General features: G+C 40.7%; 1 protein-coding gene across 1 annotated transcript in view; it reads left to right on the forward strand.

Moving 5' to 3' along the window:
* Positions 1 to 27,860, forward strand: part of DNAH2 (dynein axonemal heavy chain 2) — a 104,193-nt gene that overhangs the window by 59,060 nt on the left and 17,273 nt on the right. Inside the window, exons 27-63 of the mRNA XM_031968634.1 lie at positions 110 to 290; positions 594 to 732; positions 1,972 to 2,189; positions 2,351 to 2,452; positions 3,054 to 3,179; positions 3,806 to 3,916; positions 4,654 to 4,842; positions 5,160 to 5,263; positions 5,343 to 5,532; positions 6,210 to 6,390; positions 7,275 to 7,402; positions 7,724 to 7,876; positions 8,739 to 8,864; positions 9,093 to 9,311; positions 9,870 to 9,987; positions 10,169 to 10,305; positions 10,512 to 10,649; positions 10,752 to 10,910; positions 14,074 to 14,226; positions 14,478 to 14,569; positions 14,837 to 15,035; positions 15,337 to 15,561; positions 16,254 to 16,358; positions 16,957 to 17,145; positions 17,636 to 17,721; positions 18,298 to 18,428; positions 18,563 to 18,712; positions 19,172 to 19,339; positions 19,706 to 19,866; positions 20,111 to 20,250; positions 20,667 to 20,799; positions 20,943 to 21,082; positions 23,666 to 23,876; positions 24,625 to 24,741; positions 24,952 to 25,093; positions 25,952 to 26,121; positions 26,289 to 26,405. Of these exons, the coding sequence (XP_031824494.1) occupies positions 110 to 290; positions 594 to 732; positions 1,972 to 2,189; positions 2,351 to 2,452; positions 3,054 to 3,179; positions 3,806 to 3,916; positions 4,654 to 4,842; positions 5,160 to 5,263; positions 5,343 to 5,532; positions 6,210 to 6,390; positions 7,275 to 7,402; positions 7,724 to 7,876; positions 8,739 to 8,864; positions 9,093 to 9,311; positions 9,870 to 9,987; positions 10,169 to 10,305; positions 10,512 to 10,649; positions 10,752 to 10,910; positions 14,074 to 14,226; positions 14,478 to 14,569; positions 14,837 to 15,035; positions 15,337 to 15,561; positions 16,254 to 16,358; positions 16,957 to 17,145; positions 17,636 to 17,721; positions 18,298 to 18,428; positions 18,563 to 18,712; positions 19,172 to 19,339; positions 19,706 to 19,866; positions 20,111 to 20,250; positions 20,667 to 20,799; positions 20,943 to 21,082; positions 23,666 to 23,876; positions 24,625 to 24,741; positions 24,952 to 25,093; positions 25,952 to 26,121; positions 26,289 to 26,405 (5,548 nt within the window). The remainder of the gene's footprint in view (positions 1 to 109; positions 291 to 593; positions 733 to 1,971; positions 2,190 to 2,350; positions 2,453 to 3,053; positions 3,180 to 3,805; positions 3,917 to 4,653; positions 4,843 to 5,159; positions 5,264 to 5,342; positions 5,533 to 6,209; positions 6,391 to 7,274; positions 7,403 to 7,723; positions 7,877 to 8,738; positions 8,865 to 9,092; positions 9,312 to 9,869; positions 9,988 to 10,168; positions 10,306 to 10,511; positions 10,650 to 10,751; positions 10,911 to 14,073; positions 14,227 to 14,477; positions 14,570 to 14,836; positions 15,036 to 15,336; positions 15,562 to 16,253; positions 16,359 to 16,956; positions 17,146 to 17,635; positions 17,722 to 18,297; positions 18,429 to 18,562; positions 18,713 to 19,171; positions 19,340 to 19,705; positions 19,867 to 20,110; positions 20,251 to 20,666; positions 20,800 to 20,942; positions 21,083 to 23,665; positions 23,877 to 24,624; positions 24,742 to 24,951; positions 25,094 to 25,951; positions 26,122 to 26,288; positions 26,406 to 27,860) is intronic.

Below are 27,860 nucleotides of genomic sequence, written 5' to 3' on the forward strand. Positions count from 1 at the left end.
GGCCCTACAAGAACATATTGAAAGCTAGCAACCAGGGATCAGGTTTGGATATTTTGGAACCAAGGTGTGACAAATAGAAAAGGAGCATATATGTCTTTTTCTATCCCAGAGGAACAGAAGATGTATTCCAGGCATTGGAGGATAACCAGGTGGCCCTGTCCACTATGAAAGCATCACGTTTTGTCAAAGCATTTGAAAAAGAAGTGGATCTCTGGGAACGTTGCCTTTCCCTCATCCTAGAGGTCATTGAAATGGTGCTCACTGTCCAGCGCCAGTGGCTATACCTAGAGGTCAGAAATAAAGCATTCATCCCCATTTCTCTTTCTTCCCCTTTTTTCTTCTCTTGGAATTTAGGTATCAGTTCCCACTCCTAATCCCAAACCATTTGTAAACACTGACATTTACTCCTGGTCCCCTACCCGATTCTCCTCTTTATTCTCATTTCCATTCTCCTCCCCACACCAAGCTCCATCCCTTACAGAAATGAATCTTCACTCTCCCAACTTTCTTCCATTCCCTCCCTTTCAAACCTGAACAGAGATTTAAGAAGCAATGGGGATGGGAATATGACTATTTTATTCCTGTTTTCCTAGAACATTTTTCTAGGAGAAGACATCCGTAAGCAACTGCCCCAGGAATCAGCTGCTTTTGACCAAATTAACCAAAATTGGAAAATAATCATGGACCGGATGACCAAAGACAACAATGCCCTCCGTAGCACCCACCATCCAGGTACTCTATACGCCTTTTGCTTCCAAAAGACCAGTAGTTTACAGTCCTCAAATTGGATATGCTCCATTTAAAAATGGAATAGTGGCTATCTATACAGTGCAATTTATGAGGCATCAATCTTCCCTATCTGCCCAGAGATCACTAAATTACTAAATTGATCCCAGCTTCCTTGAAATCTAAATAGGTTTCATTTTTTAGGGTTAGAATAAAAAGCAGTCTAGAAGTTTCTCAGAGCATCTAGTGACTAAAGAATATAAATATCAGCAAAGAAACTTAAAATGCTTTCTATTCACATGGATAAATGTACGTGCATGTTTATACAAGACAATTGACAAAAATTATGTACTTCAATACTGGCAATACTGCTTCAGACACTTACTAGCTGTGTAATCCTGAGGGGGGTAGGGGAACCAAAAAACCCTTATTTGCTTCAGTTTCCTTATCTATGAAATGGAGAAGGAAGTAGCTATCTACTCTAGCATCTTTGTCAAGAAAACCCCAAATGGGGCACAAAGAGTTGAACATAACTAAAATGTCTTTAGTATTTTTAAGCTTATGATATAAAATACTTCTTTTGTTGAAATGTATGAAATTCTTCAGCTATCTCTCTATAATATTTAGCAATTCAAATAATCTCTTAAAGGCTCTAGCTGACTAAACATTCTTGCTTCTCAAGACATCTCAGAATTTAATCCCAGGGTTAGTTTATTTCAGCTCACACCTACCCTCATCTTTTTTAGAGAATGATGACAAAGGAAATGAAACAAACAATTTGAGGGGGACATTTTAACACTAACCCTGCTATTTCAGTAGCTCATTTACTATAATTTTGAGGACCTTTAAGGAATGATGAACATTGCGGTCCTTTTTTTTTTTTTATCACTGATGTGTGGGAACGAAGTTGGAGAAGGTTGAAGGGTACAGATTCCCTGTTGCAAGCCTAGGGAAGGACAGAATCACTTGATTCTCACCAGGCCTTGGGATGATCCAAGGTGTCCAGCTAAATGAGAATTATTCCAAGGATTAATGTAGCCCTGAAGAAATTAGGGCAGAGTGGGCAGGGGTGGGAAATGGTATCGTGGGGAGTAGAGACTGTAGCTCCCAATTGTGGTGGCATCCATCATCTACAAAGACTTATGAGAGGTACTACCTAAACTACTAATAGTGAAAGCCTTTGCTAAAATGGGGAAGGGTTGGGACTATCTCTAAAGTAGATGCTACTCATTGATGTCTCCCCAGGCCTCATGGATAAACTGGTGGAGATGAACACAAGCTTAGAAAATATACAGAAATCTTTGGACATGTACCTAGAAACCAAGCGCCATGTCTTCCCACGCTTCTACTTTTTGTCCAATGATGACCTGCTGGAGATATTGGGTCAATCCCGAAATCCTGAAGCTGTGCAGCCTCACCTCAAAAAATGCTTTGACAACATTAAGTCATTACGAATGCAGAAGGTCAGCACTGGGAGCCAAATGATGATGGTAGTAGGGAAGAACAAAAGCAGAAAAGCCTTAGGGATGAGGCAGCAATGAGCTCCCAACTGTTTAGATGCCCTTTAGGATAATGTGGCTTTAGAAGTAAGGGAAAGGTAGATGATGGTCTCTCTTTTTCACAGATGGGTGGAGTCAGCAGCAAGTGGGAAGGTGTAGGAATGTTCTCAGGTGATGGAGAATATATTGATTTTCTCCACACAGTGCTTTTGGAAGGGCCTGTTGAGGTAAGTGAGGAAAGACTTTGAGACCAAGCTGATTCTTCTTTCTGCTCTGCCCTTCACTTGTTTATTTATTTATTTATTTATTTATTTATTTTTAGAAGTAAAGCAACTCTGGAAAAGGAAGTAGCATTATATTTTTTCCCAATAGCTGGGTTCTTTTTTTGAGACATAAACATCCTTTGCTCCCAACCTCCATTTTCTTCAAAGACCCAGGCTTATTGCTTTCTCTTTCTGTTCCGTTCATGGAGATGTCTTCAGGTTATGGCTGTCTCCTCTCCTCCTGTCCCCAACTTCTATTCCCTTCTTAAGACCTAGGCATACTCTAATTTATATTTTAATATATTTAACATCTACTGGTCATCCTGCCATCTAGGGGAGGGGGTGGGGGGGTAAGAGGTGAAAAATTGGAACAAGAGGTTTGGCAATTGTTAATGCTGTAAAGTTACCCATGTATATATCCTGTAGATAAAAGGCTATTAAATAAAAAAAAAAAAAAAAAAAAAAAAAAAAAAAGACCTAGGCATACTGTCCTCTAGATCTCTTCCTTATTTCCTCTTGAGCGTTATGTACTTGAACTCCATTTTCTGTTCACTCCTTTGTCTAGGCTTGGCTCTGTGACGTCGAACGTGCTATGAGAAACACTCTTAGGGAATTGCTCCGGAATAGCCGCATTGCCCTCAAAAAGTTCCTTAACAAGAGAGACAAGTGGGTGAAGGATTGGCCTGGCCAGGTAAATCTGGTTTAACTTCCAAACTCACTGGGAATGGAGGCGTGAAAGGGTGGAAGTTCAAATGAGGAAATAGGCTTCTGATCTCCTCTCAGTATACAAGTCTCTTGCTTTATCTCCTTATTCACTGTTAACTTTCTCAAAACCCAGGCATCCTACTTCCCAGATGTTTTCTCCTCAAACTAATCCTTTTAGGTAGCTATGTCTTACTTTTAGAGAAGAGATTAGGAATATGTAGATTTATGTAGAAATAAGTCATTGAGAATCAAAAATTAGTAGTTTATCCCCAATCCCTTGCACATGTACAATCAAACATACTTATTTGATTGATAGGACATTAAAGTTGGAAGGATCATTGGGGATCATTCTAGTCCAGCTTTCACATAGGAGAAAATTCAGGCCTGGGAAGAAGAAAAATAGCTTGCTATTTTTGCTTTGCTTGCTAATTCATAATTAGAATTTAGATTGTCAGTTCAATCAGTTAATTCGCATTTATTAATACAAATATAAGTTCAATCTCACTAGACCATAATAGAGGTAAAATTTAGAAGATTTAAAAGTAGGCTAGGTAGATTTTCTAAAAACAGGAGTTAAGGGCTTCTGACCCTTCCCGTCCTGATGATTTCCAGATGGGGATAACTTCCAGTCAGATCCAGTGGACAACTGATGTTACCAAGTCCCTGCAGATAGCTAAAGAGCGCTCAGACAAGAAAGTTCTCAAGGTCATGAGAAAGAAACAGGTAGGAAACTGAGTCAGAATTGGGGAATGGGGAACTGATAAATTGGGCCTGGTATTAAAAAAGAGTTTGGCTGGGAGATGGGTTAGAACTTGGTAGTAGATTAGTAGATAGAATGCTGCTGAAAGTTCAGGATGGCTTGGGATTTTGTTTGATAGTAAATTGAAAAACTGGGTGTTGAGATTGCCATTGGGCTCATGATCAGAGTTAGAAATATAGACAAAGATAGAAAAAGTAGCTAGTTAGGATGCAGTAGGGAAGTAAACAGTGATACTTTTCAATATTACTTTTTATAAATGCACATAGTTGAATGTCATAGTATATAGTTACTTTGTGATGTGTCATATATAATAAGGGCTCAAAGATTAAAGTAGACAATAGCACATAAAGGGCTGTCTTTTAAGACTATATGTATGGGGGCAGCTAGGTGGTGCAATGGATAGAGCACCAGCCCTGAAGTCAGGAGGACCTGAGTTTAAATCTGGCCTTAGACACTTAACACTTCCTAGTTGTGTGACCCTGGGCAAGTCACTTTACCCCAATTGCCTCAGCTATATATATATTTACATTACTCAGATTTCTATGGGGTATATTTTCAGGCTTTGCCTGGACTACACCAACTTTTTCGTCCTGGACTCCTGAGCAGGGTTGGAATTAGATGGAAGTGAGGATATGAAAGTATGTTTCAGCTTAGACTCAGTCGCCTCCTTTCCTTCCAATACATTGCCTGATGCATGTAGGTATCAATACTGAACAAGTACTCAGAGGCTATCCGGGGAAACCTGACCAAGATCCTCCGACTTAAGATTGTAGCATTAGTAACTATAGAGATTCATGCCCGTGATGTGATAGAGAAACTCTATAAGAGTGGTCTTATGGATGTCAATGCCTTTGAATGGCTCAGCCAGCTCCGCTTCTACTGGGAAAAGGTACTGTGATTTCAACTTGCTCATCCCAAAATTTGTTACTGACCTTTTATAATATAATTATATTCTAGTCCTCTAAACCAATTCTTGTTAAATTCACCTTTTAACTTTATCAAAAATCTCTTAAATTAGCCCCAGGTTTTAGTAGTAATTTGTAATCTCTAATCTTTCCATCATAACTTCTTCCTCATTTCCTCTATTCCTATCTTTAGCTTTTCTTCCAAGTCTAATCCTGCTCCTGCGCTTTCCTATGCCCATTTCTGAATTTCTTCCTCCTCTCCATTTTATAACCGTCTCTAAATTAATTTCTACTTCTCTAGGATCTTGATGACTGTATAATACGACAGACCAACACACAGTTCCAGTATGGCTATGAGTACTTAGGTAACTCTGGTCGACTTGTCATCACTCCTCTGACAGACAGGTAGACCATCAGGGGCAGGGAGGGCAAGGCTGTAAGTGCTGAGAAGGGACTTGATCTCAATCCCAAACCTGCCCCACAGGTGCTATATGACTCTGACAACTGCCCTTCACTTGCACCGTGGAGGATCACCCAAAGGTCCAGCTGGCACTGGTAAGACAGAGACAACGAAGGACCTGGGCAAAGCCTTAGGCATGTATGTCATCGTGGTCAACTGTTCAGAAGGTCTTGACTATAAGTCCATGGGTCGAATGTACTCAGGACTGGCTCAGGTTAGAGTTCCCATGCCTCTTCTAGAAACCTTCTGGGTAGCTTTTCTCCTTCACTCCATCTTCAGACATCTCCTATCCAAAGGCACCCCTATTGTGATGTAGGCAAAACTGGTTTTAAACATCCTACTCTCTGATTTAGCCTCTTTCTTCTTGGCTAAATAAAAGATGATTAGTTTAACTGTTTTGCTTTGTTTGGTCCTAAGATCAGCCCAGGCTCACATTCTGTGGTCTGTCCTACTCCTTACTCAGAAGACTTGCAATCCTTCTTTTCCTTAAAGAATTCCCCTTAGCCATATTCCTTTACCCTCAGATATTCTTTTGTTATGTCAACTACCCCAGAATATATATATATATATATATATATATTTCCAGTATTAGAGTTGTCCAGTGTCGAGATTCTCACTCAGAAATTTTATCCTTAAAGACCCTGGATTCAAGAAGCCCTATCTACTGAGGTGTTGCTTTGGGAATATTTTAAACCAGGAAAGGTTTTGTCCCAACCCTGATTACTTTTTTATATCTTTTTTTCTCTCTTTCCCTCTTCTTTTTTAGACTCTTCTTCCTAGTATAGGACATCTATTCTCTTGGGCTTAATTCTTTTTCCTCCACTAAATTTTCTTTGTTTCTGGGGACTATTAAACTCCCTAATCCACTTGATAACTTATCCCTTCCTACAGACAGGAGCTTGGGGATGCTTTGATGAGTTTAATCGAATAAACATAGAGGTGCTCTCTGTGGTGGCTCAGCAGATCCTCTCCATTCTTTCGGCTTTGGCAGCAGGTCTCACTCGATTCCTCTTTGAAGGTTTTGAAATCAATCTTGTCTGGTCCTGTGGGATCTTCATTACTATGAATCCTGGTGAGAGGGGAAATCAATTTAGTCCTATGGGATCTTCATTACTATGAATTATGGTAGAGGGGGGTGAGGAATAGCACAGGCTTCCCTTAGAAGGTTTAGCGATACAGAGGAGATAGGATTGCCCCCCCCCCAAAAAAAAGTTCAAGGACCTGGACAAAGCACCCATCTTTGAGCACATTTTCTCTACCCCTCATATAAATAAGCAAGCATTTATATCCAGGTGAAGTCAGTTTAAAGAAATGTTAAAGGCATTCTTGGAGGAGAAAACATGCAATCTGATGGAAAAGGGGAATAGGTTCATTTTGCTTTGGTTGTGATGAAGGGTTTGTTAACAATTAAATATATACATGTGTATATACACATACTCACATTCATGTGTATGTGTATGTACACATATGTATATGCAGCACACACATATATATTCTCATGTTTTTAGTATAAACTAACATCACAGCTTCCACCAAGCCATAACTTAGCTTTCAGGCACTGCAGCAGTATAAGGTCCCTCAAAGCACAGGGCCCATCAAGTGTGTACTCTAGGGATAGTCCTTGAAAAAGATTCTGGGAAAGAAAAAATTAGGAAAGCATTTAGGGATCAAAAGAGATAAATGGGGGTTGAAGTAGGTTAGGACTGTAGACAGAGATGAAAAATGGGTAATTGGGCTAGGATTATGAAATAAAGGCCTGGGATTAAGATTAAAGTGGGGGAATCACAGACAGAAGTGAAGGAAGAAGTAGGAACATGGAAGGGACAGAAATCATACTAAGAACAAAAGACAGATGGAAACAGAATCAGGTATAAGCCAGAGAAGGAAATAAAATTTAGGTGGTTATATTGTTAGGATTGGGGTAAGAGATTGGGATTAAGCTGTACTCTATTTCAGGTTATGCGGGTCGGACAGAGCTTCCTGACAACTTGAAGTCCATGTTCCGCCCTATATCCATGGTGGTTCCTGATTCCACTCTTATTGCAGAGATAATTCTATTTGGGGAAGGTTTTGGCAACTGCAAGGTATCTCTCTACTAACCCTCCTTGACCTTGTAGTTTTGTGGTTGTGCCCTCCCCTTCAACTCTCATTCCATGGCAGCACCATTCCATAGGACAACTGGGTTTTGTGGTCATCCCATCCCATGATGTTTGAGGGCATAAGTCTACTATATGCATTTGGAACAAGGAGGAGAACCTTATCCTCTAGAGCTACCAGGAGTGTTTAACAGGCCTGGCTTGGCCCTTCCTTTCAGTATTCTACCAATAAGTTACTCTTCTGTTAAAGGTCTAGGTCTCCCCACCCCCACCCCATCTTTTGGCTATCTCTCTTGCCTCCCCACCCAGATACTGGCTAAGAAAGTATACACACTTTACTCACTGGCTGTACAGCAGCTTTCCAAGCAGGACCATTATGACTTTGGCCTTCGAGCCCTCACCTCTCTCTTACGATTTGCTGGTAAGAAGCGTCGACTGCAACCTGATTTGGCTGATGAAGAGGTAAGCCCTACGTGCAGACAGTTCTTAAGTCTTATATTACTTAAAAGTGTCTGTGACTTCCTCACTGCAGTATTACTTATTTTGTCCCTCTCCATTAAGAGATGTTCTATTGCCATTGGCCTTTGGTCCCTTGTCTTCTACTTTCTTATTGCCCTAACAACCTTAACTTGTCTTCTACTCAATCTCTGTGGTATTCCCTGAATCCATACTCTTTACAGAAATCACCCTGACCGTTAGATAGCAATATTGAAGTTGGAAAGGGATCCCAAAAGGTTAGGATCACAGACCAGTGTCATGAGGTATCTCAAAAAAATTTGCAGACTTGAACCCATCTCCAAGTCAAGGGGCAAAGTTTATTGCAATTGTAATGCCCATTTAAGCAGTCTAAATTCCAAGAGAATTTAGCTAAGAAACAGAAGCAAAGAGACACATTTATCTAATTCTTCATGTTATAGATATGCCAATTTTATGGCCTAATGGCAGAACCAAGGAGTAGTCTCAAGAATTTGGTTATCCAACAGACAGTAATTTTTGTAAGGCCAGAAGACTTGAAATTATCGACAGACAAATTATTAGAACAATAGTCTCAGCATCACTAATATATCTTCCCTAAAGTCTAAGGGAAGAAATATTGTTATATTCCTATAATCATTAACTGCATTCTTAAAAGAGAGAGCCTCAGGATCATAGATTTCAAAGCCAGAAGATTTAGAATCACTGACTTATTGTTAGAATAGAAGCACCCTAAAGTCAGAGAACCTTAAAATTATTGCTGTCTCCCCTAGAAGCTATATTATATTGTCAGGATTTATTGAGGTCTCAATTTTTTGTTTTCTAAGCTCCATTTGCTCTCTTCTTCTAGGTGTTACTGCTTTCTATGAGGGACATGAACATTGCCAAGCTAACCTCAGTAGATGTGCCATTGTTTAATGCAATTGTTCAGGACCTTTTCCCCAACATTGAGCTTCCTGTCATTGATTATGGCAAGGTATTCTTCCTCCTTACATCTTCCTGGGTATGACTGGCTCTGCCCCCCACTACCCCACCAAGTCCCCCACTTCTGCCATACTCACCAGTATAACAACTAGAGGAAAAATTCTTTCCTGATGGTAATAGCCTCTATACGACTCTAAATATGGTAGCCCAAGTCTCAGTGGGTCTGTCATGATTAATAGTTCTGATTTCATACATATTCCATTTTTCTGTTTTTCCTCAGCTTCGTGAGACAATTGAGCATGAACTTCAGGAGATGGGGCTACAGAACACACCATTCACCATGACCAAGGTTATTCAATTGTATGAAACCAAGAATTCACGTCACTCTTCTATGATTGTGGGCTGCACAAGCAGTGCCAAGACAGTCACCTGGCGTGTTCTGCAAGCAGCAATGTCTGCTCTCTGCCGAGCTGGAGAGCCCAACTTCAACAATGTTAAGGTATGAAACTGGAAGAGTGGGGCCAAGGGCTAATATCTTAGGTAACAAGAAGACAGTGAAACCTCAAAGAAGGCAAATATGGAAGGGAGTAGTTATGCATGGGTCTCAGCAAGGGCTATGTAAGGAGAACTAAGGCCTAGGAATTAGGATGCCTGAGGATTGTTAATAAACTTAAATAAAAGTCAATAAATTCCTACTCTGTGTTAGGCCCTGTGGTAAGCAGAGGGAATACAAAGAAAGGCAAAACACAATACTCTCAAGAGCTCACAGTATAGTAAAGGAGAGAATGTGCAAAAAATGATGTACAAACAAGCTATATATAGGATAAAATGGAAACAAGAGAGGGAAGAAGGCAGTGTAATTGAGAGATTGGGACAGGCTATCTTGTAGAGATTAGGATTTTAGAAAAAAAAAGAGATTAGGATTTTAGTTATTATCTCCATCCAAGAGATGGAAATAATATGTCTAATAGGTAAGTTGAAAATGAAAGAATACCTGAAAAAAATCTTTACTACTTAAACCAACTCTTATTTTTCCCCAACTCCTCCTGATTTTTAGGATTTTCCTTTGAATCCTAAGGCAGTATCTCTAGGAGAGTTATATGGTGAATATGACCTCAACACTAATGAGTGGACAGATGGTGTCTTGTCCAGTGTAATGCGGACTGCCTGTGCTGGTAATTGAAGAACATGGGAGCTGAGTACTTTGGTCTCTAGAAGGCAATGGTTTGGGTGCTTCCTATCTAGGTCAGGGAACAGATTGGAGGGGGGATGCTTGAGGTCAGGGAAGCATATGTTTGTGGCCTTGAAGGGAGTGAATGCTATGTGAAAGACTCCCATCCTCTCTCTCATACCAAGATGAAAAGCCAGATGAAAAGTGGATCCTTTTTGATGGTCCTGTGGATACATTATGGATTGAGAGCATGAACTCTGTCATGGACGACAACAAAGTGCTGACCCTTATCAATGGAGAGCGTATCTCCATGCCTGAGCAGGTATGTGGATAGAGTAAGATGTTTTGGGATGCCAAAGAATAGAACTTCCATAGAAATAAGCAGGAACTTGAAGGTAGAATCTGTGGATCCCAAGAGACAAAGGCTTAGACATAGAGGCAGGATATTTAGATTTTAAAATAAAATACATTGAGCCCCAATATTAGAAACATAAAGTAGAGTATTACGATGATTTGTTACATCCTTAGGTGTCCCTGCTGTTTGAAGTGGAGAACTTGGCTGTGGCTTCTCCAGCCACTGTATCTCGCTGTGGGATGGTTTACACTGATTACAACGACCTGGGATGGAAACCTTATGTTCAGTCCTGGCTAGAGAAAAGACCAAAGGTATGGAAAAAATTGAGGCAAAGAAAGAAGTCTTGGGAGATGGAAAGGGCCACACGAAAAGAAGCAACACCAGAATCTTTTAATTATTTCCTCCAATTCTAGGGTGAGGTAGAGCCACTTCAACGGATGTTTGACAAATTTGTCAACAAAATGCTAACCTTTAAAAAGGAGAACTGCCAAGAATTGGTTGCTGTCCCTGAATACAGCGGCATCATTTCCCTCTGCAAACTCTTTTCAGCCCTAGCCACTCCAGAGAACGGGGTAAGAAGACAGATTACTCTGTCTACCATGCCCACAAGGAAAGCCTTGGGTGGGAGCAAGAGTTTGGAGCCTAATTTGGAAAAGAAGGGAAAGGCCTTTGGTAGAGAGAGGAGGGAAAGCCTTTTGTGGTGAAAAAGAATGGCCTTTACAAAAAGAGAGACATGAGTGAACAAGTCATATATGGAGAAGAGTGAAAAGATTAGTTTGGCTGGAGTAATGAAATCAGGAAATGGAAGGTGTTAAAAGATTAGTCTGTAATGGGAGATGAGGAAGCCAGACTAAGGAATTTATTGTGAATGCTGTTGGGGATCGGTCAAGACCACCTGAGATGGCCTCCTTCTGGTGCATGCGCAGACATCAGGTTGCTAGGATGGCCTCATCCCTATGGAAGATACCAGAGACTGCATTCCAGGAGATCTGTGTGGACTGGAGCATGCCTAGGCATTTTGTACTGGTCTGCCACCTAGTTGGAGGAGCTCTGTTTCCACTGGTGGTGTAGCCACAGCTTCTTGCATCTTCAAAATGGCCTGAATTGAATTAGTACCAGCTGGGCTTTTTTGCTGCATTCAAGTTTGATACATTGAGGTGATTCTTTTACTCAATGTTATAGTAATACCATGTGGTATGGTGAAGTGTCTTATAGCCTCCTTTCTCCTCCCTAGTAGGGCCATATGGCCCCCAAAAATTTGTCAATTATGGGAGATAACCCATAATCCCTCTCTCTCAGAAGATATCCTATATGAGATTAAAACTCTCAACTTTTTGAAGAGGCTGACAATTATAGCTACACAACCAGTGAAAATAGTTGTTCTCAACCACATAGTAAGTCAACAGAAGATGTCTTCACATGCTCTAGTCCTCATGTTTCTCCCACATGCCTTCCACATGGATGGCATCATCTTAGCAAATAATATCTGCATAGGTGCCAGACAGATGCTATTTCAGATGATCTGAGTATGCACCAGAGCCTCATTACACTAGGATCTATAGTCCCCATCTGCCTCTCTTTGTATGTAATCTATTTTTCTATTCCTCTCTTACCCCAATCTCTACAAGGCATATTTTGGATGTTCTTGCATTTTATGTGGTTTTGTTACCACATTTCACATGGTTTCTTGAGTTAGATCCTTAGTGACAGCAGTTATCTCCTTTCATGTCAAACATTCCCTAGTGGGTGTTGTCAGTTTATACACACACAGTTCTCTTGGCCCTAAGGCTATAGTAAGCAAGGTGTTAGCAGTTACTCTTTCTCAAAGGATTCTTAGAGTCCTTCCAAATCTGATGACCAGCTCTCTCAGTGGATTTCCCATTAGTCCTCTCCATTATAGCCACACGGGTCTACTTTTTATTTACATCGTACTAAAAAGTTCCATCCATACTTTCCAGTAGCTCCCTCTCCTTGCTTCCTTTCCATGGTGTGAGTGAGTCATTGAGCATTTATTAAGCACCTACTATGTTCTAGTACTGTGCTAAGTGCTAAGTATACACAGAAAGGCACAAAAAGCCCTGTCTTCAAAGAGGTCACAGTCTATAATGTGGAAGACTACAAGCAAATATTTACAAACAAGCTATACATGGGATAAATAGAAAATAATTAATACAAATAAGAGGGATTGAAAAAGACTTCTTGTTGAAGGTAGGATTTTAGTTAAGACTTAAAGGAAGTCAGAGAAGCTGGGGACAGAGATGTAGAACATTCCAAGCTTGGAGAAGAGCCAAGGAAAGTGTCCAGAGCTAAGAGATAAAGTTAGGTCTTGTTGTGAAATAAAAAGAAAGCCAGTGTCATCTGGGTTAAAGAGTACATGGTAGAGTGTAAAGTGTAAGAAGACTGGAAAGGTGGGGGATGATAGGGTGATAGATTATGAAGGACTTTAAATGCCAAGCAGAAGATCTATTTGATCTTGGAGGTGATTGTGAGCCATTGCAGTAGTCCAAGTCTGAGGTGATGAGGATGGCATCGGGGTAATATCAGTATCAAAGGAAAGAGGAGTTATATTTGAGAGATGTTGCAAAGGTGTTCCAATCTACAATTAACAAGATTTAGCAGCAGATTGGATGTCAGCATATGATTTCCTCCAACTCTACACCCCAACCTTTCCAATATACATCCAGGTCACTTGTGTGGAAGGCAATGCTCATAACTATGCCATAGATGAGCCCATAGATATTTTGGGTAATGAGGAGTCATTGGAGCTTTCTGATTAGGGAAGTGAATGTATTTTAGGAGATGAATAAAGTTTCAGGCAAAATGAAATCTAGGATTGCAGATAGATTATAGATATATATTCTCCATTCTGCCTAATGTTTTCTCTTATATATTCCCTGAATAATTTCATTGTCTGACTGGTTAACTTAAATATATATGCATGCCTACATAGATATACGTGCTATCTACATGTATGCAAAATCTACATATTCATTGGCTTAGATACACATACATCTTTTCAGGGATATGCATACTATCTATGTAGCTATACATTCATTTCCACATATTGTCTGGCTGGTTACTTAATTGACTAGAGACTTAAGTTGAGAGTTTTAATCTTGTCACCTTAGTTGTGTCCCTTGACCATTGACCATTACTCCAATCCTGCCTAGTTTGTTATCTCACAGATGTTGGTTAAAAAGGAGTCTGAGTGAGAATGTGTTCACCTTTTCAGGCATCACATAAACACTATTCTAGTGGCTGAGTGGTTTAGTTTTAAGATATTTTGGAGACCTAAGTTCAAGTCCTGACTTGTTGGCTAATCACCACTCTAATCCTCTGTTTCATCATTTATAAAATAGAGATATTACTATTTGCACTTCTTTCTTTACAAGATTGTTGTGAAGGTTCACTTTGTGAACCTTAAAATAACATATAAATGTGGATTGTATTATTGTGGATTAAAAGCATCCTATCTACATACAAAAGATATAGTTTATTCATTGGACTGTATATTAGGCAGGGGACTCTGCACCAAGATTTTGGTATTAGAGCATCTTCTCAGATGCAAGAAGTGTTAGATTCATCAGTCTAGAACTCATACCCATTTAGTTTTACAAAAAGAACTTACAAAGAAAGAAATCTCTATATCTATGGGGCATTTTCTTTTAGAGGTTATTAGGTTAGACAAGTCCCCTAATATATCCCCTATCTTTAACACCATTTGCTTCCTTCTAGGTGAATCCAGCTGATATTGAAAACTATACCAACATGGTGGAGATGAACTTTATATTCAGTCTTATTTGGTCAGTGTGTGCATCTGTGGATGAGGAGAGTCGCAAGAAGATAGACAGTTTCCTCAGAGAGATTGAGGGATCCTTTCCCAACAAGGTCCTTAAACCCAAGGCCTCAAATGTCCTCAGTTCTCCCTCCTCTGCACCCCATACAAATCCCTTATATAGGGCCTACTTATAAGACTGCTTGAGAAACAAATGTCTGACATCCCAGTACCTAACTTTTAACTCTCTTTTTCTTTGATCCCATAGTCTTTAAATTAGAATATAAGCCCTAAAATTGAACATGGGAAAGCTGGAGAAAGGGTTTTAGACCTACCTGACAGATAACCTTTTTTTGGTTTCTAGGACACAGTATTTGAGTACTTTGTGGACCCCAAATTGAAGAATTGGATGTCATTTGAGGAAAAGTTGCCCAAGAGCTGGCGTTATCCCCCAAAGTAAGGGCAGGCTGTGGGATAGGATGAGAAGGGCAAGGCCTTGAAAGAAAATTTGTTGACTAAAAGCAAAGAGAAGAGTGGTGATTCTAAGACAAGGAGGCACATCTTGAGATAATAAATGGGCTGTCTAGAGTGAAGACTTAATCCTGGGACTCTACTTGGGGATGAACTTAGTGGTGTTGGGGCTAAGGCCTAGAAATGAATGAAACAAAGTGGGGTAAAGAGGGAAATGGAATCAAAGTCTCCAACTAATTCCTTCTTTTCCAGTGCCCCCTTCTATAAGATCATGGTGCCCACTGTGGATACTATCCGATACAACTACTTAGTGAGTGCCCTTGTAGCCAGCCAAAACCCGATCCTGTTAGTTGGTCCAGTGGGCACAGGCAAGACATCCAATGCTCAAAGTGTCCTGCAGGCCCTGCCCACCAACCAGTGGGCTGTGCTCACTGTCAACATGTCTGCTCAGGTTAGTAGAAAACCCAAGCAGCCAGCTCATTCTAATGTAATTCGACAGACACTAAGTTTGCTTAGTATGTTTGAGCCATTCTACCAGATACTGGGAATACAGGGAAGTCATTGTCCTCAAACCCAAAGTCTAAGAATTCATGTTAGAATGAGATAAATTCATAGGAAAGGTCCTCGAGATCTCCAGGCTCTTATTTTCCTCAGAGACTTAGGCCCATCAGTCCTTGGATCTTCTCTACCCCAGTGCCTTAGCTTTTTTCTTTATTTGGCCCCCAAGACCTCTATACAAGCTTTTCCCACAGACCACATCCAACAACGTGCAGAGCATCATTGAAAGCCGTGTGGAGAAGCGAACAAAGGGAGTATATGTGCCATTTGGAGGCAAGAGCATGATCACTTTCATGGATGACCTGAACATGCCAGCCAAGGACACATTTGGCTCTCAGCCACCCTTGGAACTATTGCGCCTCTGGATTGACTATGGCTTCTGGTATGACCGGGGAAAACAGACCATTAAGCATATCAAAGTAAGTATCAAGCCTCCTACTCTCTTCCATCTCTCCAGTTTCTTCTCCATCCCACAACTCTACTGTTTAGCTCTCATACCTGACTGTCCTTCCCTCAGGATATCCCTTTCTAGGATTTAAGTAGCTGCCCCTTAAGCTATTAATTCACTCCTCTCAGAAACCAAGGAACCATAATGTTCAGCTCCCTCTCTTCCCAATTCTTTTACTATGTTTCTTAAATCACCATTCTCTTAGAATTGTCTCCACCATTCCTGCAATATCCAAGAGTCCTTTATCTTTGACCCTTCTTTTGCTCTGTTGGCTACTTCCTATCACCCAGGTGGTCAACTCAAGGTAACAGGCAGGATTATCCACTTGTGAACTAAACAAGAATGGATTTCCTCTTCAAAAGCCCAGGCATCTTACTTTCTGTTCCTCCTTTTCCCCCATAGCATTGATACTCAACTTCCTTTTTCTTCTCTGACATCCAGCTTCAAATATTTATATAATAGCTCCCCTTTCTTCTTTTTAATCTCTCGCCATATTCCATTACTCTTTCATATTCCTAATCTGTCTATTCTTGTCCCTCCCTGACTTCTTCCCTTAACCACCCCTTCCCCCCACCTTTTTCTACTTCTCTTCTTCTTTCTTCCTTTTCCTGTTCCCAAAGTCTCTCTCACACTCTTCCTCTGCTTTCATCTTTCTTATACCAGGACATGTTCCTGATGGCTGCCATGGGACCTCCAGGAGGAGGAAGGACAGTCATCTCCTCGAGGCTTCAGAGTAGATTCCATCTCATCAACATGACTTTCCCCACAGTGAGGGAGTTTTTGGAGTCTTGGGATGAAGGAGGGGAAGGGAACAGACCTGAGGTGGGGGAGATAAAGAGAAAGTGCTAAACCATCACAGCCTTTTGGGAGGAACTGGCAGGAGAAGACCCTTTAGCCTTGTTTTTAGTAGAAAATGAAAGACAGACCAAAGAGCAACTGAAAAATCTGGGAACAGTTGCATTCTAGGACTTACAGTCTATGAGGGTTTGGAATGTTGTCTTTTAGACTCTGTAGCCCTAAAGCTATAAGGGTTTCATGGTGGGAACTACTGGAATTTGTAGTTCCAGGAGGAAGGATTGATCAGGTTCAGAAGGTTCAGAAATAAAGAGCTGTAAGGGATTCTAGAAGCCTTAATTTTACCCCATCATTTTGAGCGATATGGCTAAGGTTGCCAGGTAACATGTAGCAGAGTTAGCTTTTGAAACCAGGTTTCCTGATTCCAGATCCAAAACTAAGGAAATCCACTTTCCTATGATGAGATGTGGGATCCTAGGAATACTGGGTAAAGTAGGAAACAGGAAGACTGGGAACAAGAAGACCAGACAGTTGGGGAAAGGATAATCCAAGGGATCAATACTGTCTTTAGGAATCTCAGATTCTCCGTATCTTTGGTACCATGATCAACCAGAAGCTTCAGGACTTTGAAGAAGAGGTAAAGCCCATTGGAAATGTGGTGACTGCAGCCACCTTAGACATTTATAACACTGTGGTGCAACGTTTCCTTCCCACACCTGCCAAGATTCATTACCTCTTCAACCTTCGAGATATTTCTAAGGTGAAAATTAGGCCTACCCCTCTTAAAATGTGACAAAATTATCAACTTATAGAGCTCAAGCAGTGGGAGATTGTAGTACCTAGTTTTTGTGGGCCCTATGTGGCCCACAAAATAGATGTTCCTCCATCCCTGTACTATAAGCAGCTAGATGAAATAATACTTGTAAAAATTCTTTGCAAATCTTAAACCCACTCCCTGTCTATATTATGTTTCAATTCCCAATTGACTGTTTTTGAGGGATCTAGGTGGTGCAATACATTGAATATTGGTCCACAGGTCAGGAACATCTGATTTTAAATATGACCTCAGATCAAGTTACTTAATCTCTGTCTGCCCTCAACTGTAAAATAGGGATAATAACAGCAACTACCTACCAGGGTTATTCTAAGGATCAAATGAAATTATATGTTTAAAGTGTTTAGTACAGTGCCTGGCACATAGCAGGCATTTAATAAATGTTTGATCCATGTATTCTCCATCTCTCCAATAGGTATTCCAGGGCATGCTTAGAGCCAACAAGGCCTTCCATGATACCAAGAACAGCATCACCCGACTTTGGATCCATGAATGTTTCAGGTGAGATGTCCCACACCTAAATTCAGCCCAGATCTTTTTCATCTCTAGTCCTGGTCCCCATTCCTACACTTATTCTTTCTATCACATCCTCTGTATCCTTCTCTAAATTTCTATTTCCTCATATCTTTACAATTTTATTCCTTTACCCATCTCTACTCTGCCCTCTATATCTTACTGTTCCCAAGTCTTGTTTACTACCTTCCCTTGCTTTTATGCTGTTACACAGGACATCCTCAGGCTTGGAATAGAAACCCCTCTCCTATCTCTATTTATCCTTTCCTTCAAGACTCAGGTCAGCTGCCTTTTTTTTTTCTAGGAAACCTCCAATGATCCTCCCTAGTTAGAGGTAATGCCTCTTTATATCTCTTGGCTACACAGTGTTTTCCATGTACTTTATTTCTAACTTAATTTTATAGTTATTTGTGTATACTTCATCTCTCCCTACAAGATTCTAAACTCTTTGAGATATTTTTTTAGCTTTTGTATTCCCAGCACCTAGCATAGTATCCTACAATTTAATTATTCCTCATTTCTATCTTATTCTTAACCTTCCATATTCTGACCCCTCCCCGATAGAGTGTTCTCTGACCGGCTGGTAGATGTGACAGACTCTGAAGCCTTTGTAAGCATCCTGAATGAAAAACTTGGAAGTTTCTTTGACCTTGCTTTTCATAACCTTTGTCCTAACAAGCGCCCACCCATCTTTGGTGAGTTTGGAGTCTGTGGGTGCTGGAATTTTGAGGGGTTACAGTGGAAGACTAGATTCTTCAGTCTTAGAGTAGTAGTTGATAGGAGGGAAAAGGAAGACCAGGTACTGCAGTTCTGCTTTCCCTTTGCTTAGGGGACTTCATGAGGGAGCCCAAAGTATATGAAGACTTGGTTGACCTGACATTACTAAAGACAGCCATGGAAACTGCATTGGCTGAGTACAACTTGTCTCCTGGTGTTGTGCAAATACAGCTGGTGCTGTTCCGTGAAGCTATTGAACACAGTGAGCTTTCCCTTTTCCATCTTCTTCAGTGTGGGGGAAGGGGCTTTCATTCTTCTCATCCCCCTAACTAGAGTTCATGAAACTTTGATATTTTTTCCTGGACATTGCTCTGGGGGTAGAAGTTAATTTTTTCATTGGAAGTAAGACCTGGTGAATATGGTAAACTTCTTTGTTGGTCAATAAAAGCATTTTTGGAGATCCTAGGAACTAGATGAGGAGACAACAGTAGAGAGTTGGGTCTCTGAAAATTCTACACATAGTTTTATCATATATGGAGAATGGGCCCTTTTAGATTTGAACAAGACACCTTCTTTGCCCTGAGAGTTTATGGTCTTGCCTTAAATCATTTGGTGGTCTTTACAATAGATTCAGATACCCTCTTTTAAGATAAAACACTGATAATTTAAGTTGTTGAATGTGTGGTCCTGCAATGTAGAGTCTCTTTCAATATCATCACAGTTACTCGGATAGTACGAGTTATTGGACAACCTCGAGGTAACATGCTATTGGTAGGAATTGGAGGCAGTGGACGCCAGAGCCTTGCCCGTTTGGCATCCTCCATCTGCGAGTATATTACCTTCCAGATTGAAGTTACCAAGCATTACCGAAAGCAGGAGTTCCGAGATGGTGAGGCTACTGGGGAGTTGTCTCAGGAATAAGAAAAACCTCAGACTTGAGAGCCAGGTTGCTTGGTTTTTTTGAGGCCAAATTGGGGTTTGAGTGAGGGTTATTGGGAAAAAGGGAAAGAGGTGATAACTTCAAAAAGAATTAGGAAAGGGCATAGTAAAGAGAACCAGAAGCTTCTAGGAGAAGGGGGTAGAATTCTGGGTTCCAGAAAAGGAATAAGAGTAAATTTATCATTTTGTCTGTCCTTTAGCGATCTGTGATTTGGGGCCCTCTATTTCTAGATTCTCTTGTCACCCTGGATGTAAGTCATGATGGAAAACTGAGAATGTTGTAATCTTTCCCTTTTGCTTCCTTCTTCATGCATAGATATCAAGCGTCTCTACCGCCAGGCTGGGGTAGATCTGAAGGCCACCTCTTTCCTTTTTGTGGACACTCAGATTGCTGACCAGTCTTTCCTGGAAGATATTAACAATATTCTCAGTTCGGGTGAGGTCCCCAACCTCTATAAAAGTGATGAGTTTGAGGAGGTAGGTGGTGTTTCCTATCAGCCAAATCCACCTCCCCCACATATACCTGACTCTATAATAAATAAGCCCCAACAATGCCATTATCTCTTTATCTGGTGCAGTTAGGTGGTCATGATGCTCTTTTATCCCCTTTTCCTGAAAGAGACTTTGCTGGCCTCCCTACGGCTTTACTATTCCACATCTTGCTTTCCCCCTGACTTCCTTGATGCCAGTCCTTCTGACTCTACTATGTCTTCTCCTCCAGATCCAGAGACAGATCATAGACCAGGCAAAGGCAGACCAGGTGTCTGAGACCTCAGATAGTCTCTTTGCCTATCTCATTGAACGTGTGAGGAACAATCTGCATATTGTACTTTGCCTCAGCCCTGTGGGGGATCCTTTCAGGTGAGCCCTATTTACATCCTTTCTGGGAGTCTCATGCCCTCTCTTTGAGGCCCCTTCCTTGATAACCTGCTTTCCTTTGAGACCTGCTTGTCTTGTTCCCTAGCTCTTCTTACAGTTCCCTTTTCCTCAAATAGATCTTGTCACTTTTCAGGATCATTCAATTTTTAGGAGAGAGTTGAATGAAGGGCTGAGGGCCAGGGTTGGTATGGGAGGGATTACCTTTAGATTGAAGGTAATGTGGTTCTTGAAATAAGCAAAGACTAAGAAAGAAGTACTAGAGACCTGAGAACTTCATATAGACCAGAGAAATGATGACTAATATGTACATGTATAAAGCCAGGGACTGGGAGAATAAACATGGGTTGGGGAAGCCAGGGTTGGACCTTTGAGTGGATCACACTGCCCCATACCCCTAGGAACTGGATTAGACAATATCCAGCCCTGGTGAACTGCACAACTATCAATTGGTTCTCTGAATGGCCCCGGGAGGCCTTGCTGGAGGTAGCTGAGAAGTACCTCGTGGGTGTGGACCTTGGTCCTGAGGAAAATGTGAGAACTCTTTTCTTTATAATAATATCCCTGGCAACCTCTGCCCCTTCTTCCACTTCTAGCCCTTGTTGTCTGAACTCTTCCTTCCTCTCTGTCTTCTTATCCTTCCTGTCCCCCTCACATCCTGCTCCTACTACCCTTAGATCCACAAGAAAGTTGCCCAGATTTTCGTCACTATGCACTGGTCAGTGGCCCGCTACTCCCAGAAGATGCTTTTGGAACTTCGAAGATACAATTATGTCACTCCCACCAACTACTTGGAACTCGTTTCTGGATACAAAAAGTATGAAGACATGGGGTAGTTAAAGAAATCTATATATGTAAGATAGAAAATTGTCAGAGATGATGTGAAAAGTACTGAGGAATAGAGAGTTTGGGAGATGGTGGATTATGATAAATTGAGCAGGGATGTGGAAGGGAGGGCTTATTTTTTTTTAACTCATGACAGAAAGAAAGAAAGCATGACTCATAATCTTCATTTGAAAAATTCATTCATTCATTTATATATATATAGAGAGAGATCGCCTTTTTTATTATTATTTGTTTTTTTGTTTGTTTGTTTTTTTGGCTGAGGCAATTGGGGTTAACTTACCCAGGGTCACACAACTAGGAAATGTTAAGTGTCTGAGGCTAAATTTGAACTCGGGTCCTCCTGACTTCAGGCCTGGTGCTCTAATCCACTGCGACACCTAGCTGCCCCTATCTACTTATTTTTAACATTCATTCAAAACAAATTTGAATTCCAAATTCTCTCCGCTTTCTTCATGTTGCAAAAAAAAAAAAAAAAGGCAAGAAAAAAAGTGAAAAAAGTATGCTTTACTTTTCTTCAGAGTTCATTAATTTTCCCTCTAGAAGTGGATAGCATTTTTCATCAGCCCTCCTAATCTTCTGAATGTGCTTCTTAGTATTGACCACATTCCAACACTTGACTGGCTGTTTCTATCCTCTGGACCTGTTTCACAGTTTGTTTCAGACCATGATAAACCTTTGAAAGTCAGAATTTATCCAGCTTCTTTTCCTCTCCTTTTCCAAGTGTCTGCTGGTGCATCTGTCTGCCTATCTTACTTCCTTTTCCAGCTGAATATATTTTATATATATATATATATATATATATATATATAAAATGCCACAGCTCTGGCATGTAATAGTTGTATGACACCAGGCAAATCATCTATCCCCTGTGAAATTTTTCTTATTTATATAGTGAAGATACTATTTGCAATACCTAAATCATGAGGAAAGTATATTTTAAACCATGAAGTGCTACAGAAATGAGTTGTTATCCCACTTATTTAACATTTATTGATCAGTACTATGTGATAGCAAGTAAATACTATGCTTGATATTGAGGAAAATATTAAACATGGGCCCTGAACTTGAAGTAGTCACTATTTTGAGGAAACAAAACATATACATAATATATCATTTTCTTTTCAACTGAAAAAAAGATAGTATGTAGTATCACAGATTTTCAGAACTAGAAAATCCCTCAGAAATCATCTAGTCCAATTTGTACCTTCACAGGTTAGACGACATTGACATTGTTCTTAGTTCCCCAGCTGCCTCACTGGGATGATTTCCTTCCAGCTTCCTTGATGCCTGCCTTACCCACCTTCTAACCCTACCCTGGCTTCTTCCCCACTATCCCCAATAAATGGTCATGTAGTTCCTGCTTGAAGACCATCAGTAGTGAGGAACCATAATAAATTTCATTCTAGACATATCTAAATGCAATTTAATACTCTTGGTACTTTAGCACTTTTGTATAAAACAGCTTCATGCACTTCTCAAAGAAGGCATGACTTTTCAACTTGTGCGCGAACTAGGAATAATTGTCAAGTAAGTCACAAAAACAGTAAAATGTGTTCTAAGAGTTCAGAAAAAGGAAAGATCAGTATGGATTGGAGTGGTATGTGAAGGTAGGTTTCTTAGAGAAGGTGGGTAGGGTTCATAAAACTTAGAAAATAGAAGAAGAGAGAAGGAAGGATATTATGGGCAAGAACTATAGAATGAACAAAGGGATAGTTAATTAGACTAGCCAGGGTAAAGCAGAGGCTTCATGGCATGATCTGTAGTCACTTAACTACTATGGGCTACAGTTTCTTCATCTGTGTAGTGAAGTTGGGGTCCCTTCTATCTGTAATACTCCATGATTCTGCTAGGGAGCAGTAGAAGATAAAATTGGAGAGGAAGTTCAATTTCCAAATGTATAAGGCCTTGGAATACCAAGCTAAGGATTTCAGGCTATAATTAATATATTTTTTTTTGAGCAAGGCTCATATGGGACAAAAAATAGTATTCTTAAGAAAATTAATCCAGTGGTACTCAGAATACCTTGAAAAGTATAGATTGGAAGGCAATGATAGTTGTCATAATTATATCATAATGTAATAATCCAATGAGTCTGAATTGATGAGATGGCAATAGGAATGGAAAGAAAGTTACAAATTCAAGCAGCACCCCCAACAAAGAATTGCTGGGACTTAATGGCTGATTGGCTGTAAAAAGAGATGGAAGAATCAAGACAGGAAGATTTTGAGACTGAATGATGGATGCTATCGAAGGAAATAGATGCATATACTTCATGGTATCCTCATCCCTTTCTCTGCTATGTTTAACACTATGTTTACTTCTCCCCCACACAGATCATTACTATATAATAAGGGTATCTTTAGGATATCCTAAAGTGATTTGATGGGCTGCTGGGGAAATATTGCTTTGGATCCAATCACTTCTCTGAAATTCATATTTACTGAAATCAAGGAATACCAGCTTCCTGGTTCTTTTTACTCTGGGATGTCCATCTCAGCCTGCCACCAGCGGGTCAAGCTCCCTCTTATGATGATACTCCTACTCTGCTCCTTAGATTGCTGGCAGAGAAGAAGCAGGAACTATTAGACCAAGCCAATAAGCTTCGGACTGGGCTGTTTAAGATTGATGAAACTCGGGAGAAGGTGCAAGTGATGTCATTGGAGCTTGAGGAAGCCAAACAAAAGGTGGCAGAGTTCCAGAAACAGTGTGAAGAATACCTGGTTATCATTGTACAACAGAAGCGAGAAGCTGATGAACAGCAAAAGGTTTGGAAAAGGCAGCTGCCCCTTCAGTGCAGCTCAGGGCAATAGGTGTGCATATTTAGAGCCATCTATTTACCTGAATGCAAAGATAAATAAGATATATGATCTCAGTTATTTTAAAGCAGGAAAGATAGGATCATTCTGTAATTAGTTGTATTCTGATATTATTAATGCATAAGAGAGGTACAGACTATAATAAAAGTCCAGTGAAGGAAAGTATTGCTTTTGATTGGAGAAGTCTTGCTCCTAGGGAATTATGATGAAAAGAAAAACTATTTCTTGGATTTGCATAGGCTTCACCTTTTAGGGTTCCTCTTCAAGAATTTGTAACATAGATGACTTGGCCTATAATAGGACCCATTTCTTGAAGCATGGGCTTAGTTTCAGTTGTCCTTATAGAAGTTTGGTGGGGTGAAGGTGGGAGAAGAACTCATAATTCAAGGGTTTCCTCTATGTGATGGAGAGTTCCCTTACTGTCTGCCTCAGAGTCCTCCCAGAACCTCTATACCTTTTGAAACTCACAAACACTTTTATCTTGGGATGGAATTCCAATACAGTCCCATCTGGGGTACCCCTGGAAAGAAGAGACACAAAAAAAAGCTATGTCCTTGTGTCCATGGAAGAGGCCAGGTGGGAGACAGGGCAATTCTTCCTTTGTTTCATATTCTCTCAAATTCTTTGCTTACCTTTCTATCTTAACAACTGGGAAAGGGGGGCAGAGCTGAGAGCCTTGTTTTTTCTCCACCCCTAGGCTGTTACAGCTAATAGTGAGAAGATTGCAGTGGAGGAAGTAAAGTGCAAAGCACTGGCAGAAAATGCCCAGAAGGACTTGGAGGAGGCATTGCCTGCACTGGAGGAGGCCATGAGGGTATCCAGGAGTGCTTTTGGGAGGGGGGAAAAAACTTGGGCTGGGAATGAGACAAAAGGTGGCTGTTGCTAATAATCTGTTAAAGACCTCAGTAATGCTGCCCTAAATCTAATCCTTACTCAAGGATTGAGTAAGAGTAGTGGAGCCCTCAGCTAGGTCTTACTCAATAAATTTACCTTCCTGTCTGCTGAACTGATCTTTACCTCTTAGGCTCTAGAATCCCTGAATAAGAAGGATATTGGAGAGATCAAATCATATGGACGGCCACCCACCCAAGTGGAAACGGTGATGCAAGCTGTTATGATCCTTCGTGGAAATGAGCCCACCTGGGTAGAGGCCAAAAGGCAGCTAGGTAAAGGGGAAGGCCAAAAGTTGCTGAATGCCTGGTTTGGAATGTGGATTACTTGAGTAAGCTGTTCCCCCCCCCCCCCAAATAAGAGTCAATCAACTAGCATTTATTTATCATCTACTATGTGCCAGGCATGAGAGACATGTTAACAACTATGTTCAACTGAGATATGTATAGGATAAATTGGAGATAATCAACAGAGGGAAGTCCCTAGAACTAAGAGGGATCAGAAAGGCTTCTTAGAGAAGGCAGAACTTTAACCAAGATTTGAAAGAACCAAAAAAAGCAGGAAGTTAAGAGTACCAGGCATACAGTGAAAATGGAGTGTTTTGTGCCAGGAGAAGCAAAGAAACCACTGCCATTAAGTTGCAGATATGTGCAGGGAATGAAGTGTAAAAAAAATTGGAAAGTAGGATGAGGCTAGATTATGGAGGTCTTTAATAACCAAAGTTAGAGCATTTTATATTTGATTAATGGGAGTAATAGAGAGTCATTGGACATGACCATTGTGCTTTAGGAAGATCAATTTAAAATCTGAATAGAACTTGAACAATAGTGGGGAGAGGTTTGTGGCAGAGAGACAAAACTATTAGAGTAGTTCAGGTGTGAGGTGATAAAAGACCTGTACCACGATGGTGACAGTGACAGAGGAGAAAAAGGAACATGTAAGAGAGATGTGTGAGAGAAGGTAGAAACCATGAGACTTAGAACTGATTAGATATGGAGTGGGGGAAGAGGAAGAAGGGCCTCAAGAGTGACAGATCTCAAGGCAAAGGTCAGGGCAGATATCCAATCTTTGGGTGTGGGGAGAGGAGAATGCACTAGACCCGATCCTCTGGCCAAGATTCCTCCATCCCAAAGGGGATCCGAACTTCATCAAGTCATTGATCAACTTTGACAAAGACAACATCTCAGATAAAGTGCTGAAGAAGATTGGAGCTTTTTGCGCCCAGCCTGACTTTCAGCCTGACATCATTGGCCGAGTCGCTCTTGCTGCCAAATCTCTCTGTATGTGGGTCCGGGCCATGGAGGTAAAGTCAAGGCTGGGGAAAAGGAGAGGAAAAGGGGGAGACTTGGGAAAAGAAAATAATGGAAAGGATTGAGGGAAGGGAAAACTGGGAGAAAAGACAGGGGAAGAAGACAAATAATCAAGGGATGTATAAGCAAGGATGATTCTCAATCTCATTTCTTCTCTCAGCTGTATGGGCGCCTCTACCGAGTGGTGGAGCCTAAGAGGGCCCGGATGAATGCTGCCCTGGCCCAACTGCAGGAGAAGCAAGCAGCACTAGCTGAAGCCCAGGAGAAGCTTCGGGAGGTCCGTCAGGCTTTCACTAGAACTCTACTCAGCTTACCCCACAAAATCTGTTTCTCCCCACCTAATTCACATTTGCTCCACAGCCTCTTCTTCCACACCCCTAGTTCAGATCCATTCCTGATCTAGGTTGTCCCAGGAAACAGCATTGGGACACTATAAAGAATCAAGAAAGGATCTCCTTTGATGGGGTTTCTGGGGATTAATTCAGGAGTTACCTGTGGGTAATTCAATAGATAATTATATCAAAATGTGAACATAAGAGCTGTGAACCCCCTTAGGAGTTATTTATACTAAAGTAGGAGACTCTTAAGCAATCCTGGCAGTCAGATGCTTTGGCTTCCCCTCTTCCTAACAAATGTAGATCATGGAATGACTGGCGCTGGCAAGGACCTCATGTAGTACAACTCATTTTATGGCTGACCCAATTGAAGCCCAGAGGTGAAGTGATTGCCAAGAGGCCACAGGGTTATTTGTGTGCTTTATACTTTAAAAGCCTTCAAAGCCAATGTTATTTTGATGATACTACACTAACTCAAAGGTTTCTTTCTATCCTTTACTATCCTGGATTCCTGGACTACTGGAAATATGATGATCTTCACTGACATTCTAATCATGTGTTTGCTGATGGTCTCATTTGGGTCATTTGGGTGGAAATGAAAAGGATGAAAAAATTGAGGTCATTCATCATGAGCTTCTTAACCCTTTTTATTTATCTCTAAATCCCTTGACATCATCTCCCTTTTTCTTATCCTTTTCCCAATCTCTTATGACCAGTAACATGTACCTTTGACTCTATCCTTTGTTGTTTTAGCTAGCAAATTTCTCCTCTAATCTTACAAGTCCTTTGATCTACCAATTTCTTATCTGTTGCATTTAAATATGGCCAGTTTCTTCCATCCTTGAAAAATCTTCACTAGACTCCATCACACTCACCCATTGTCTAATATCTCTTTCTTTGGTCAAAGTCATAGAGATTGCCTTCACTTCCTCTCTTGTCACTCCCAACCTTATGCAAATTTTCACAATCTTACCACTCTGTGCTGATGCTGCTTTCTTCAGTTATAATCTCTCTCTCTCCTTCCTTCCCTGTCTCCCTCCCTCCCTTCTTCTCCCCCTCCTTCTCTCTTCTTCCTTCCTCCCCCCCACATTTAAAATATTTTATTTTTTCTCCAATTAATGTTAAAACAATTTTTAACATTAAAAAAAGTTTTGAGTTTCAAATTCTATCCTTCCCTCCCTTCAGCTCCTTTCTGAAAAATCAAGCAATCTGCCAACAATCTCTTAGTGGACAAAACTGTTGGCCTTTTCTCAGTCTTTATCCTTCTTGGCACCTCTACTGCATTTGTCATTTTGTTTCCTGTTTCTCTTTGTACTCAGCTCAACACTCCTCACCCTCCTTTGCTGGCTTATCATTCATATTATGCTTTTTAAATGTATATGTCCCCTAAGGCCACA

Source organism: Sarcophilus harrisii, chromosome 4 (genome assembly GCF_902635505.1).
Source record: "Sarcophilus harrisii chromosome 4, mSarHar1.11, whole genome shotgun sequence".
Lineage (NCBI taxonomy): Eukaryota > Metazoa > Chordata > Mammalia > Dasyuromorphia > Dasyuridae > Sarcophilus > Sarcophilus harrisii.